The sequence below is a fragment of the Microtus ochrogaster genome, linkage group LG4, assembly GCF_000317375.1.
Source record: "Microtus ochrogaster isolate Prairie Vole_2 linkage group LG4, MicOch1.0, whole genome shotgun sequence".
NCBI classification, from domain to species: Eukaryota; Metazoa; Chordata; class Mammalia; order Rodentia; family Cricetidae; genus Microtus; species Microtus ochrogaster.
In genome coordinates, this window is record NC_022030.1 from 34,827,331 (window position 1) to 34,842,409 (window position 15,079).

Here is a 15,079-nt window from a genome sequence, read left to right on the forward strand (position 1 = left end):
ACTAACATGGAGAATAATGGCTGTATGACCCTTCCCATCGTAATTATACTTGACTCAAGCAAAGTCTTGCTGGGGAGCCGTCCTGATTTTGGTCACATGTCTTATATGCAGTAGCAGTCACACAGCTGCCATCGCAGCCTGCTGGACCCTTGTCCCATACGTGCAGCTCTCCAGGACTGCTGTGGTCCTTGACCTCCCTCATCAGGGTCCACATGGAGCGAGAAAGCCGTCCTGAGGAATGCCTCCCACCACCCCCAATGTCTCAGTGTTAGTTATGTGATTTACTACCCAGAGCAAGGTAGCAGAAAGACACATACCTCACACACATGGGAAAGTCCTGACGGCTGTGCAGTTGCTCCTCCCGAGTCCATCGTGGATCTGCCGCCCCACATTAGGACTCCAGCTCGCTGCATGAACTCTCCCAAGGAGACATGAACAAATGTCTACTCACCAACTGTGGACCAAAGTGGTTCTCAAACCAACGAGATTATAGAGGTTACTTAGAAAACTGTAGGTGACCCTTAAGTAGCCATGTCTCTGCAAAGTCCCATCTTACCATACGGCTCAGAGGTGAGGCAGAAGAGAATGGCGGCTAGAATTCCCAGGGAAGCGCCTATGGCTCTCCCCTTCTACTAGGAGTGTTAAAACTATTATTAGCTGGGTGTGGCGATACGTGTCTTTGATCCCAGTACTTGAGAGACAGGCAGATTGTGAGTTACAGGCCAGCCAGGGCTATGCAGTGAGAAGCAAAAAGCCACTTCACCACTTTCATAGGCCTAGCTGTCAATGTTTTACTTCTTCCATTGCCATGACTACGAGGCTGAGGTGATCTCCAAGGTGGCATGGGATGATCATGTCATGCACAGAGGAGAAGCCTTGCAACAGCAAGTTTTGTGAGGCAGCCCTTTGAGGTCCTGTGTCTGCTTCACACTCTGATTTCCCTTCCAGGTTCAACTCCTTCCATCCAGACACACATAAACCAATGCACAGAGAGTGTGGCTTCATCCGTCTCAAGCCTGACACCAACAAGGTGGCCTTTGTCAGTGCCCAGAACACAGGTACGGGGCCTTCCCAGGGCCTGCTGGCCACGTTAGCAGTCATCTCAGGCGGCTTTAAGTGTGCTTCTGCTCGTGGTTATGTACTGTCGGGACGGTGAAGATAACACTTCTCCAGACTTCAGCATTCCTCCTAGCTCAGTCTTAGTTATGGTGTTTTACCCGTGCCAGCACAATATATGCCCAAAGGACAGACAGGTCCTGGCAAGAACAGGCCAACTGGCCACATGGTCTTTGTCTGGAAGTCTGACAAGCTGATGTCTTAGAACTCACTTGACAGCCTGTGTGACTTTGACCATGTCCAGTCTCACTCCTGTTCAGGATTACCTAACTTGGAGTGATGCTGGCACCAGGCGCTGTCAGACACGGGAGTATGCAAAAACCAGAGGGCCTTCATCTGTGGCTTCTTCAGCATAGGGTAGTACTACTCCTGTTGAGAAATGCAGGTCGGGGGACTGGAGTTCAAGCACCTCTGCAGAGGTGACCCTCCTTTGAGCATTTACCCTGTACGCCCCATTAGAGGGATGAGGCAGGAGGATCTTAACTACATGAATTCCAGACCAGCCTAAGCAGCATAATGAGACCCCGTCTCAAGAACAGGCATGGGGGCTGGGGAGATAGCTTAGTGGGCAAAGTGCTTTCTGTGTGAGCATGAGGACCTGAGTCCGAATCCCCAAAACCCACAAAACCGTGCTACACACTGTAAGCCGGCATTGCGAGGGCAGAGACAGGCAAATCGCTAGGGCTTTCTAGCCACCAGCCAGCCTAGCAAAAGGGTGAGAGACTGAACATGTCTCCAAAAAAAGTAAGAAAGAAAACCACAGAGAAAGACACTCAAAGTTAACCTCTGACCCCCACATGAGTAAACAGACACACACAAGGGGGTGGAGGATTCTGAGTCACTTCCTTGGTACCTGCAAGAGTAACTTCAGAGGGAGAGGGAAGAAATGCTGTACCTGGGTGGTAGCAAAGTTAAGGTTTCCCGTGACTGTCCACATTGCTTCTGAAGTGGAATGCCTTGGTACCACACTAACTGCCCCTCCCTTACAGGTATAGTGGAAGTTGAGGAGGGTGAAGTGAACGGGCAGGAGCTCTGTATCTCATCCCATTCCATCTCCAGGATCTCCTTTGCCAAGGAGCCCCATGTGGAGCAGGTGAGCCCAACCTCCCTCTCAGTTGCTCCCAGAGTGTTTGCACTTGGCAGTGGTACCACACCATCGGACAGATTTCGGAGTTCCGTACTGCTGTCTCCAGCTCTTACTGTTTTCATTCCACACCCTCCCACGGGGTGAATGATCCCTGCTGTAATACCTGGTCCCTGCACCTTTCAGGCATGTTGTTTTCAGTCACAAATATCCCTTTATATTTGCCCTGCGTACTTTTTTAGATCTATCCAGATCTATTGGATAAATGTCTCCTAAATTACTGAGCCAAAGGAGAGGTACATTTTGAATGGGAGATCCTGGTAAATTGCTTCACAGTGAAACTGGTAGCGTTACCTGACTCTTTCCTGTTTATTTCCGTTCTTGTTTTCTCTCTAACTTGTGAATCTATATTACCTTGTTTATTCCATTTACACTGGGTTTTCTGTAGTTTGTGATTCTATTGTTGGTTTATCGGAGGCTGTGGCTGTCATCTGTTGTCTGCTCCCTGTGTGGCTAGTATGGCCCCAGTCAGGTGCCTTTAATTTATAATGCCATCTGCCCAGGTGTTTCTTTTATCACATCTGGACTCAGGCACTTACTTAGGAATTCATTTTCTACTTCAAAATAATAGTAATTAGTAATAAAAATACTACCTCCTTTTCTCGTGCTTTTGTGGCTTTGCTTTTCTCCATTCGACCTTTAATCTGTCACATTTGCCTTTCTGTGGGATGCAGTGTGTTCTGATACCCGCCTGCTCAGTGACTTGTCCTCACGTGGTTGGTAAAGTGCTGCATCTCTCAGACCATGCTCATATGAATATATGCTTTGTCTTTCCACCTGCTTATTCTCTTGGTTTTTCACAGGGTTTCTCTGTGTAGTCCTGGCTGTCCTGGAACTCTCCTTATAGACTAAGCAGGTCTTGAACTCAGAGATCCACCTGCCTCTGCTTCCCGAGTGCTGGGGTTAAAGGCGTGTGCTGCCACTATCTGGCTAGTTATTTGTTTCCGTGATGAAGCTTTTGAGCTTCATGAAATTCCATTTATTAATGCCTGTGCTGTCAGAATCCTGTTTAGAAAGTTCTTTCCTGTGCCAATGAGTTAAGGCAAATTTCCTCCTTTCTCTTCTATCAGATTGAAGGTATTGGTCTTCTGTTTAGATCTCTAATCCATTAGAGTTGGCTTTTGTGAAAATAGACTTGAATCTATTTTCATTCTTTTGTCTGCGTTATCCACTTTGACTAACATGATTTGTTGAATATGCTGTCTTTTCTCCAGTGTATGTTTTTTGTTTCTTTGTCAAAAATCAGGCTGGGGATGGTGGCTCAAATCTTTCATTCTAGCACTTGGGAGGCAGTTTCTGTGATCTATGAGTTTAAGGCTAGCCTGGTCTACAGTTGTGGACAACCAGAGCTACGTTGTCTCAAAAAGCCTAAAAAATTCTGTAGGCATGCGAAGTTATGTGTGGGTCTTCTCTTCTTTCTATTCCATTATCAACGTATCTGTTTTACCTTGCCTTTTTATTTTTCTTACAGGTGTTTTGTTTTGTTTTGTTTTGTTTTGAGACTGGGTTTCTTTATGTACTGTTAAACTCGCTGTGTAGACCAAGCTGTCCTTGAACTCATAGAGATCCTCCTGCTGCCAGTACTGGATACTATAATCTTTTTATTGCTTTTTTTTTTTATTTCATTAGGGGTCATGTATCTGTTTAAATTGTTTATTTCATTTTGACTTATCTTTAGTAGGTCATATGTGTAAAAAAATTTTTTCCATTCTTTTAGGTTTCCCAATTTGATGAAATGCAGATTTTTAAAAGTATATCCCTATGATTTCCTGCATTTCTTCAGTATCTGTTATAATGTCTCCCTTTTCATTCCTAATTTTACTAATTTGGGTCTTCTCTTTTTCTTTTGGTTAATTTGGCTAAAAGTTTATTGATCTCACTGAATTTTTTTTCAGAGAATCAACTCTTTATTGACCTTTGTATTTTTTGTTTCTATTTCATTAATTTCAGCCATGATTTTATTTGTCTTTCTAGCGCTTTCAAGTGTGTTAAGTTATTAATATAAACTCTCTAATTTTTTGATATAGGTGCTTAATGCTATGAACTTTCTTTTTTGAACTGCCTTTATTTTGGTGTGTTGTATTTTAATTTTTGTCCAATATAAAAAATGTTTAATTTCCTTCTTGATTTCTGTCTCACCCTACTTTCTAATGTGGTCTATTAGTTCGTGTCTTTTATTGGGGAATTAAGATCAGAGTTATTGGTGCTGGAGATATGGCTCAGTGGTTAAAAGTGGTAGTGAGTTGTTCAGCTTCGTGAAGTTTGTGTGCTTTCTGTACTCCGCTTGTAGCTGATACCGGTTTTAATCCATGATGGTCAGATAGGATACAGAATGTTATTCCAATTTTCCTATATCTGTTAAAACTTGCTTTGTATCCTAATATGTGATTAATTTTAGAGAAAGTTCCATGGACTGCTGAGAAGGAAATATATTTTTCAGTGTTTGAGTAGAATATCCTGTAAATATCTATAAGGTTCATTTGACTTATATTTTTTTTTTTTTAATTTTCGAGACAGGGTTTCTCCATAGCTTTTGGTTCCTGTCCTGGAACTAGCTCTTGTAGATCAGGCTGGCCTCAAACTCACAGAGATCCACCTGCCTCTGCCTCCCGAGTGCTGGGATTAAAGGGACTTATGATGCTATTTAGGTCCGATATTTCTGATTAGTTTTTATTTGGATGACCTCTTTATTGGTGAGTGTAGGGTTTTGACATCAGTATCACTATGAGAGGATTAGTATGTAATTTTAGCTGTAGTAGTGTTTCTTTTATGAACTTAGGGGGTTGGGGGTTCTTGTGTTTGGTGCAAAAGGGATTATAATTGTAACATCCTTTTGGTGGATATATATATATATATGCACACACACACACACACACACACACACACACACACCTGCTTATGTCTTAGTTCTGTTTTCTTGGGAGTTCCTTTTCCTGCCCCTTTACCCTGAGGTGATATTTATCATTGATGATTATTGGAGGCAGCAAAAAGATAGATTTTGTTCTCTAATGCGGTCTATTAGTTCGTGTCTTTTTATTGGGGACTTAAGATCAGAGTTATTGGTGCTGGAGATATGGCTCAGTGGTTAAAAGTGCTTGCCATTCTTGCATAGGGCATGGTTTGGTCCCCAGCACTCATGGTGGCTCACAGCCAACTATGACTACCCAGTTCCAGAGGATCCAGTGCCACTTCTGTCATTCAAGGACTCCAGTCATGTACATGATGCACAGACATACATGCAGGCAAAACTCCCATAAAATAAAATACATAAAGCTAAAAAATTGAGTTTTTTAGTAGTGTTTATTAATTCCTATTATGTTTTTGTTGTTGTTGTTGTTTTGTTTTTGTTCTAAAATTTATTTGGGTTTCCTGTTCTGTTATTATTTTTTCCTTGTGTTCTATTGGGTGTAGTTCACCTAACTTTTAGAGTTAAGTTTTCCTCCTATTATTTTCTATAGAGCTGGACTGGTGGTCAGAAATGTCTTATTTATATTTTTATTTTTTAATCATGGGATGTTTTCCTTCTAGTGTGGTTGATAGTTTTGCTGGGTATAGTAGTCTGGGTTTGTCTCTATGGTCTTTCAGAGTTTATAGAACACCCATCCAGGCCCTCCACTGATAAGTCAGTGGGCCTGCGTTTATATGTGACTCGGTCTTTTTCCCTTGCAGCTTGTTGTTGTCATTGTTTTTCGAGACAGGGTTTCTCCATGAAGACCTGGCTGTCCTGGAACTCACTCTGTAGACCAGTCTGCCCTCACACTCAGAGATCTGCTTGCCTCCTACTCCTGAGTGTTGGGATTAAAGGTGTGCACCTCCAGTGCCTAGCTTCCCTTGCAGTTCTTAATCTCCCTTTTCTTTCTGTACATTAGTGTTTGACTATGTGTAGTGGAGACCGTCTTTTCTGGTCCTGATCAGTTGGTGTTCTGTATACCTTTTGTGCCTTGATAGGCTCCTCTTTCTATAAATTTGGGAAATTTTCTTTTATGATTTTGCTAAAACTATTTTCTATGCTTTTGATCTAGGTTTTTTTCTTCCTCTTTATAGGAATTGTTTACAGGGTTCATGATGTCCTAGATTTTCTGAATGTTTTATGCCTGACTTTTTAGGTTGAATATTTTCTTTGACTGAGCTATCCATTTTTTTATCTTGTCTTCCAGATGTGAAATTCTGTCCTCTACATGGTTTGATCTGTTGGTGAGGCTTTTATCTGAGCTTTTTGTTTGGCTTCCTGAGTTTTTCATTGTGAGTTTTATTAAGTTTGGCTTTTCTATAGTGATTCCATTTCTTTGTTAAATTCTATTTTCATGCCTTGAATTGTTTTCATTAATTCATTCAACTAGTTGCTTGTGTTTTTCTAGTCTTCACTGAGATATTTATTCATATCCTCTTTTTAAAATTTATCTTATGTTCATTGATGTTCATTTATGTCCATTGGTGTTTTGCCTACATGTACATCTGTGTGAGGGTGTCAGGAACCCTGGAACTGAGTTACAGACAGGTGTGAGCCTCCATGTCAGGGCTGGGAAGTGAACCTGGGTCCTCTGAAAGAGCATAAAGAGTTATCACCCACTAAACCATCTCTCCAGCCCGTATCCATATCCTTTTTAAGGTTATGAGTGTGTCATTTTGAAGTCGCCTCTTGTGCTTCCGTTCCATTGCTTTCTTTAGGAAACACTGTACTAGGGAGCTGGTTTCTGGAGGAGGCAGCTGTCTTCAGTGTTAATGTTTGTGTTTGGGGGATGTGATCTAAGCATCTAGAGCTCTATTCGTGGTGTTTCTTGGTGTGGATATCTGGTCACACCTTTGTTGGTGTGTGTTGAGGTCTTTGTGTCAGGTGATGCTTGGTTTTGAGTCTTGGGCCTCTTGGGTTTCAGGGAGCAGTGTCAGCTGGGCTGGCTCTAGACACAGAAAGCAGTCCCAGACCAACAAGGTGGGAGGCTGATTGAGTGTCAGGGAAGGTGACTGACGCAGGGATCTCTTTGGCTGAGTAATGTTTATTTGAGTTCCAAGACAGCTAGGGCTGTTACTCAAAGAAACCCTGTCTCGAAAAACGAGAAGAAAAATAAAAGACTTGGTTTGTGGCGTAACTCAATGTTGGTCCTATAGAATATCACATAAACACTTGAGTGTGGGTAACTGCTGTTGGTTAGAGCACTCTGTGTGATCTCTTGGATCTATTTGAGTTATTATGTTGCAAAATATCCTTAATTTCCTAATTTTGTCTGGATTTTCTATTCATTATTAAGAGCTGAGTAGTAAAGTCTTTGTGTCTGTCCTTCCCACTCCACTTCAGTGTCCTTTGGAAAGGACTGTGCAGGGTGAAGGCCTTAGCTGTACAGTGGAACTGTAGGTTAAACATGTCAGACTGAGGACCCGTGGAAAGTGACGCTTATCTGCCCCCCAGCTTGTCTAACAAACTGTCTACATGTAGCCCAGGCTGGCCATGCATCTACCTGACTCAGCCTCAGTGGCAGACATGCATGCTGTGCTCAGTGTTCGCCTCGGTTTTAATTCTGTTGGTTGTGTTGAAGCCCTTACTGCTCAGCCAGCGGGAGCCAAGTACCAGACCCTGAAGTAAAAAAGCTTTCCTTCCTGAGCCATCTAGTTTCCCACCTTTCTATCTGTCTCAGTTCCCATTGTATCTCTCCTGCATTCACCCTTCTTCCTTTTTCTCTCCCCAGGCTTTAGTCAGTATGTTTCCTACTGTCCATTTTCCAGTCCTACTTCATGTGCCGAATTTCTCTGATGTTTCCGCATAACTCCAGGGTGGGCATCCTGCTGGGAGGCAATCTCTTCATATTTTTCTTTACATACTTTCTTTTGCCGTTTTCTCCTGGATTTTTTCTCCCTTAATTCTAGCGTAAAAAGCTAAAGAGTGCTAGGCGGTGCTGGCGCACACCTTTAATCCCAGCACTCGGGAGGCAGAGGAAGGCGGATCTCTGTGAGTTTGAGACCAGCCTGGACTACAGAGCAAGTTTCCAGAACAGGCTCTAAAGCCACAGAGAAACCCTGTCTCAAGGGGAAAAAAGAAGTTAAAGCTATAATTTGAGACTTTGCTTAAGGTTCCCTCATCTCAGCGTTCTTGGACTGAACTCACCGGTCTGTTTCTGCTTGGCTTGGCCCCAGCTCCTGTGCGGAGCGGGACTGGGAGACCGGTGGAAGCCAAGTTATTTTCTCAGCTAGACAGAGTTGGAATCCAAGAAAGCCCTCCAATCCTCACTGGGCCAGCAGGTCTAAGTCAGGAGTCACCTCCTCCTCTCCTCCTTGTGTCCTTGGTGCTTCCTGATACCCTTAAAGAACTTTTGGTTTTGGTTTGGGGTTTTTTTTTGGGGGGGGGGGTTGGGGGTTTTTGTTGTTGGTTTTTTGTTTTGTTTTGTTTTTGACAGACTCAAGCATCCCAGGCTGGCCTTGAACTCATGATACTCCTACCTCTCCCTCCAGGTATTGGGCAGGTATTGGAATTACAGGCATGCACCACCACATCCAGTTTATTTAGTGCTGGGGAGCTAAGCCAGGCTTCACGCATGAAAGCAACCACTCTGCCGACTGAAATAGTTCTTCAATCCCTAAATAGACTTTTGATTTGTTTTTCTGTTTTTAAACTTGCTTGTCTGGCCGGGCGGTGGTGGCGCACGCCTTTAATCCCAGCACTTGGGAGGCAGAGGCAGGCGGATCTTTGTGAGTTCGAGACCAGCCTAGTCTACAAGAGCTAGTTCCAGGACAGGCTCCAAAACCACAGAGAAACCCTGTCTCGGAAAAAAAACAAAAAAACAAAAAAACAAAAAAAAAAACTTACTTGTCTGTGTATACATCTGGTCCTCTGATAGAGCAGTAAGTGCTCTGAACCTCTGAGCCATGTCTCTTCAGCCCCTCAAACTAACTTGGAATGACTGACATTTTTGTCTTCTTTTCAGCAAAAGGGTTGGGAGTCCCAGTAATGGATGTGGCAGAGATAGCCCATGGTCCTGGAGCAGTGAAATGATCGGCCCTTAGAGTTTAGACATTCATCTCTCGTGTGGTCACACTGTCCACAGCCTTCCACACACGAGGACTGTGGTTGAGGACGTGACTCAGGATCTACTCATACTCTTGCGGGAAGAGCCATATGCTATAGTAGACCGTTGTGCTGCCCCGGTCCTCCAAGAACACATTTGATATGGTTTAAGATGGCTCAGATGGAAGTGGGAGATTATAGCCAGCAGAACACCATCAAATATTAACAGACCTAACAGTAGCTCACTGCTGGGAAGCGGTTGGTGTGCCCCATGGTGGCTCACGCCCAGATCTTAACCACTGGGGTACCCTGCTCACAGGCCTCTGACCAGTGGCTGACACAGGTGGACACTCCAGTGTTTGTTCAGTATTTTTTTTTTTCAAAAAAAAAAAACAAAAACCGGGGCTGGAGAGATGGCTCAGTGGTTAAGAGTACTGACTGCTCTCTCAGAGGACCAGGGTTCAATTCCCAGCACCCACATGGCAGCTCACAACTGTCTGAAGATCCAGTTGCAGGGGATCTAGCACCTTTGTACCAATGCACATAAAAAAATAAAGTTAAATAAACCATAAAATATTTAAAAAAAAAAAAAAAAAGAAGGCTGGACCAGATTTAAAAAAAAAAAAAAAAACCTAGGCTAGTGTGAAACTCCTGTTGCCAGGCTGACCTAGAATTTGAGATCGTTCTCTTGTCCCAGCCTGCTGAGTGCTAGGATTCTAGGCCTGCGCCACCACACCCAGCTTTTATTGAATAATTTGAAGGTATAAAACTTAAGTGCTTTGTTTTGTTCTCTACTCAGATTACTCGAAAATTCAGGCTGAATTCTGAAGGCAAACTTGAACAGACGGTCTCTATGGCAACCACTACACAGCCAATGACTCAGCATCTTCATGTTACCTACAAGAAGGTGACCCCATAACCTGGAGCGGCTCCCAGAGCCTGGGGAGGAGTCTGGCTCCCTCGTCTAGCCCCCAGTTCAGTAGACATCCTATGCAGACATGGTGTGGTCGCAGGCTCTGCTCTCACAGAACTGTTGTCCAGATGATCTTGTAATGGCATAGAAAACCAAATAAAAGGCCTTTATTTTTATGGCTGAGGATTTTGAATATTATCAATGTGTAGACTGTACATTTTTCATCTGTTGCTGATTGTTTTCCAGACTTTTCTTTAAGAAAGGATTACATGCTTCTTTCCTTCCTTTCCTCCCCTCCCTACCTACTTTTCACAGGTTTTGTTTTTGCTTTTTGCAGTGGTAAAGATCTAACTCATGCTAGGCAGCTAGGCCCCAGCCCTAGCCCCAGGAGCTCATTTTACATTTATTTTCTCTTATTTTCCCCGAGACAACATGTGAAGGTACATTGCGGAGTCCGTGACCTCCTCGTGGCAGTTAAGTGTTAGCTTGACTGCTCTGAGAAGCACCTAAGGGATCAGGGACGTGCACCCCTGGGTGTGTCTGAGAGAGTCTCCAGACACTCTTAGATCTAAGGACTCTGACCTAATCAAGGGCTTAGGGTGTGTCTGAGAGAGTCTCCAGACACTCTTAGATCTAAGGACTCTGACCTAATCAAGGGCTTAATCACTTGATGGATCATGCATATGGTGGCATTATTAGGAAGTGGTGAGCGGTAGGTGGGGGAACCTAGTTGGAAGAAATAGGTTAGGGTGTGTCCTTAGGGCCTCTATCTCGTTCTGGCTCTTTTCAGTATGCCCTTTGCTCTTCTCCCTGGTTGTTGTGATGGGAGTTGCTTCATCAAACCCTTCTGGCCGTGATGGACTGGCACCTGAAACCCTGAGCAAAATCATCTTCGCACAATTCCAGCTACTCTGTCACAGTGGTAAGAATGCAGACCAAAACACCCTGACGACATTAGCTTGTGGCATACACATTGACAAATGTAGATGAGGGACTGGGGAGGTGGCTCCATCAGTAAAGTTCTTGCCACACAAACAGCACCTGTGCAAAAAGTGTGTGTGGCAGCATATTTCTGTGTTGTGACTATCCTCTGAGTCAAACAGCTGCCATCTTGAGGCAATCGAGCTTTGCCTGCTTGCCAAGGGGCATCCCAGCTGGGCTTATTGACTGTACTCCCCATCATGGAAGGATAGGGAGGGTGGGGAGACCTTCACCTGAGTAGCCACCCATTCCCTACCACCTGTTATATACAAGTGTTATATATCCCACCTATTATATACAAGCCTGTTATATACAAAAAGATTATTTGTTAGATCATAAACAAAATATCACTATAGTCCCCTTTTTGTTTAATATAAAAAGGTTATAACTAATATGAGGAAACTATAATAAGTACAATAACTATATAATATATATGGGCAATAAATACATCAACAATGTCTAGTCCATTTGCATTTGACAAAGATAAAATATTCCATTATCTATCCTATCTTGGTGAGTCCATAGTCTTGTATCTGATTTACTATTATAACTTGCATTATCATCGAAAACTATCTTTTGATGTTTTTGAAACTTACTTTTGATGTTTTTGAAACTTACACACTTTACACTTTAGTGAATTTCTTTTCTGAGTCTTGTAAACAAGGAAAACTATAGCTATCTAGTTTTCAACTTTCTCAGAGACCCAAGATAGAAATAATATTAGCTGAATAAGCAGGAAGTGCAAGCAAGTAACTTCCAAAATACTTCCAAAAAGTGTGAGAAATTACAAAAGCAGCTGGCTGCCTGGACAGTCACCCAAAGTTCCTCTGCAACATTGGGGTATCCATCTTCAACAAAAGGCCTAGATATTTGACAGACTTTTCCAGGAAGCAAGGTTTCTGAAGGACTGTCCTGTCTTGTCTTGACAAGATTTGGCAGTCACTGTCTTTTGTATCCTACTTGTCCAATTAGGACACCATACTGTCCGCAGTCGAAGCAAGGACATTTTGTTACCCATGACCTCTTGGAAGGGGCTAGAGTATATGGGCTGAGATTCGAGGAGTGGGGCTTCATCTTTTGTGCTCTAGGAAAGCCCTCCTTTGTTGGTAAAGACTCTCCAAGTACAGTCTGTTGGGACAAGGGAGAGCCCACTCCCTGAAAATAATTTCACCTATGTGCCGTAAAAAAGCCCAAGAAAGTCATTGGTTCACCAGAGTAAATTTTGTCAGAATCATGCCTACATTTGCTTGGGGGGCCTGCGGAGAAGGGATTGCCTGTGTCTCCCTATGTGAAGAAATTTTAACGATAGCCCATAATCCCAGTGCTGGGAAAGTAGAGACAGGAGGAACCCTGCGACTTGCTGGCCATTCAGTCTAACCAAATGAACATGCTTCAGATTCAGTGAGAGATCTTGTCTCAAAAAACAAGGTGGGGGAAAACAATAAGGTGGAGGACTAGATGGGTCAGAGGTCAAAAACACCCTGCTACTATCCCAGAGGACCCAAGTTCAGATCCCAGCATCCACAGCTCCCAGGTGACTGTGGCTCCAGCTCTAGGAGCTCCAACATCCTCTTCTGGCCGCCATAAGTGCACACATGCACATAAATAAAAGGTGGAATGTGGAATGGCGGTGCTTGCCTTTAATCCCAGCATCTGCTGCAGTAGCAGGCGGATCTCTGAGTCTGAGGGCAGACTGGTCATAGGGAATTCAGAACAGCCAGAGGTGGAGAGCAAGTAAAAAAGACACCCAGCGTCAACCTCTGGCCTCACACACACATACAAACCATACAAACACAAGAAGCTGGGTGTGGTGGAAAATGCTTGCCACCCCACTCCTGGAGCAGCTGAGACCGGCAGATCTGAACCTACCCCAATTGGCAAGCTCCAGCCCAATAAGAGACCATGTCTCAAAAAGCAGGCAGGAGGGGCTGGAGAGATAGCCCAGTAGTTGAAGAGTTTTTACTGCTCTTGCAGAGGGCCTGGTTCAGTTTCAGCATTCACATGGTGGTTTACCACTGCCTATAACTACTGCAGCCAGCGCAGCCTCGATAGCCAAGACTGGGGGGGGGGGGGGTGCCGGGATTGAGACATGGAGGCTTCTTTTCAGGTGGAAGAACAGCAACCTTTATTTTGCCCCTTGTATACCTCTACTCCTTCTGTGGAGACCCACCGGCCAGAAAGAACACAAACATCCTTGTCAATTACAGACCACAAGGAAGTTCCGCTGTCAGTCAGGGGGAGTGAGGGCAGCGGGATCACAACATATAACTCCGGTTCCAGGAACTTGACACCCTTCCCCTTACCTCTGTGGCACCAGGCACACATGTGGCTTCTGTACATGTATGCATATGTACATTGGGCAAAACACTCATAAAACAAAACCAAAAAAAAATTTAAAGGGTGAATAGCTGTTGAGAAACAACAGCCCTGGGTTGTCTTCTGGCCCCCACAGGAGCACACACGTGTGCATGAATACCTTGCACACAGATCGTGTGGCTGGAGAGGTGGTTCTGCAGGTGGGGCGTTTACAGCTCTTGCCTTACTGCTTCCCCCACATCCAGCATCTTACAACCTGTCACTCCAGCTCCAGGGGGTCTGACACCCTCTTCTGGCCCTTTCCCGCATCCACACATGCATGTAAAAATCACCCTACGCATGAGCACCCTCAGAGCCGCAGCATCCCAGCCTGAAGGGGACAGCAAGCCTTCAAGTCTGAGGAAGGTCTCCTCACCGATACGAGATCCGCGGGGGGAGGGGTCCTGAAGGAAAGCGCCCTTAGTTCCCAGGGCTCCAAAGGGTTAGGAAAATTACATCATTGCACTAGTACCTGTGAATTCTGTCAATTCCCTTGAGATCCAAAGAACAAACGAGGTTCTCTTATTACAGGTTTTAGGGAGTGCGACGGGATGGGGTTGGGGACGAAGAAATCAGGAAGGCACTGATAAACTTCCAGCAAAAATTCAAGGACCTCTGAAAAGTAAAGGGGAGAGCAGCTGCAAGGGCATGGGAGAGATGCCAGGCTGAGAGCTACAAGGTTGCAGCTTGCTGTCTTACCAACTCTCCCCAGGGGAGGAGACCGCAGAGGAGCCTGGGTGATCTCTGGGGGAGGAAGCAGCTAGAGGGCCAGTTTCCAATTCAAGTTTATTCTTTGGTTCTGTTTCTTCTAGGCTGAAACTTTAAATAAGTAATGTTACCTAATTGTATAGGATATATGCAGTTATCCTGAAAATAACTTTTAATGACAAGACCGCTGATTCAAATATGATTTTTGCTAGTCTTTATACTTCTATTAAAAACAAAACTTAGCCGGGCGGTGGTGGTGCACGCTTTTAATCCCAGCACTCGGGAGGCAGAGGCAGGCGGATCTTTGTGAGTTCGAGACCAGCCTGGTCTACAAGAGCTAGTTCCAGGACAGGAACCAAAAGCTACAGAGAAATCTTGTCTCGAAAAGTCCAAAAAAAACCCAAAAAAAACAAAACAAAACTTAAATGTGTTATATTAATTTCTGACTGTGCCATGCCACCAGTTTGGTATGTAAATTCAGTTGTTCTGTTTCTGAATTTGGTGGTTCTCTTAAGTTCATTTTGCTCATGTAAATCACATGAGCAGTTTTGGTGTCAGAATTCTGGAACAGGATGCATCTGCTATCCCTCCCTGATGCCAGCGTTAGGATCCCTTCATCTTTTGCTCATTAAACAGTAGCATATGAAGCCTTTTCTATCATTTTGGAATTTTTCCATTTTGTTTTTTGACATTGATTTCTAGAAGTGAGATTGCAACTCACAGGGCTCGCTTGTTTAGACGTGGCCCTTCCTCCATGAGGTTCCAAACCCCAGTGCCTGGGCCAGGTGCCCACTCCCCAAAACAAAAAAGAATGGTATTGGACGTGGATTTGGACCAATGATAGGGGGGAAATTGGGCGTGAGTCTGT

The 15,079-nt window shown here is 44.2% G+C and overlaps 1 protein-coding gene across 4 annotated transcripts in view; it reads left to right on the forward strand.

The window, feature by feature from the left end:
• The window catches only part of Thap4 (THAP domain containing 4), a 43,316-nt gene extending 32,691 nt beyond the window's left edge, over nt 1-10,625 (forward strand). The window contains exons 4-6 of one of the 4 annotated variants that reach the window (XM_005361368.3): nt 949-1,058; nt 2,106-2,209; nt 10,054-10,480. In XM_005361368.3, the coding sequence (XP_005361425.1) occupies nt 949-1,058; nt 2,106-2,209; nt 10,054-10,173 (334 nt within the window). In that variant the 3' untranslated portion in view covers nt 10,174-10,480. Of the gene's footprint in view, nt 1-948; nt 1,059-2,105; nt 2,210-10,053 lie in introns of all 4 variants that reach the window. The other 3 variants (XM_026786163.1, XM_026786164.1, XM_005361369.3) reach the window with 3 other exon arrangements.
• The last annotated feature ends 4,454 nt before the right edge of the window (nt 10,626-15,079 follow it).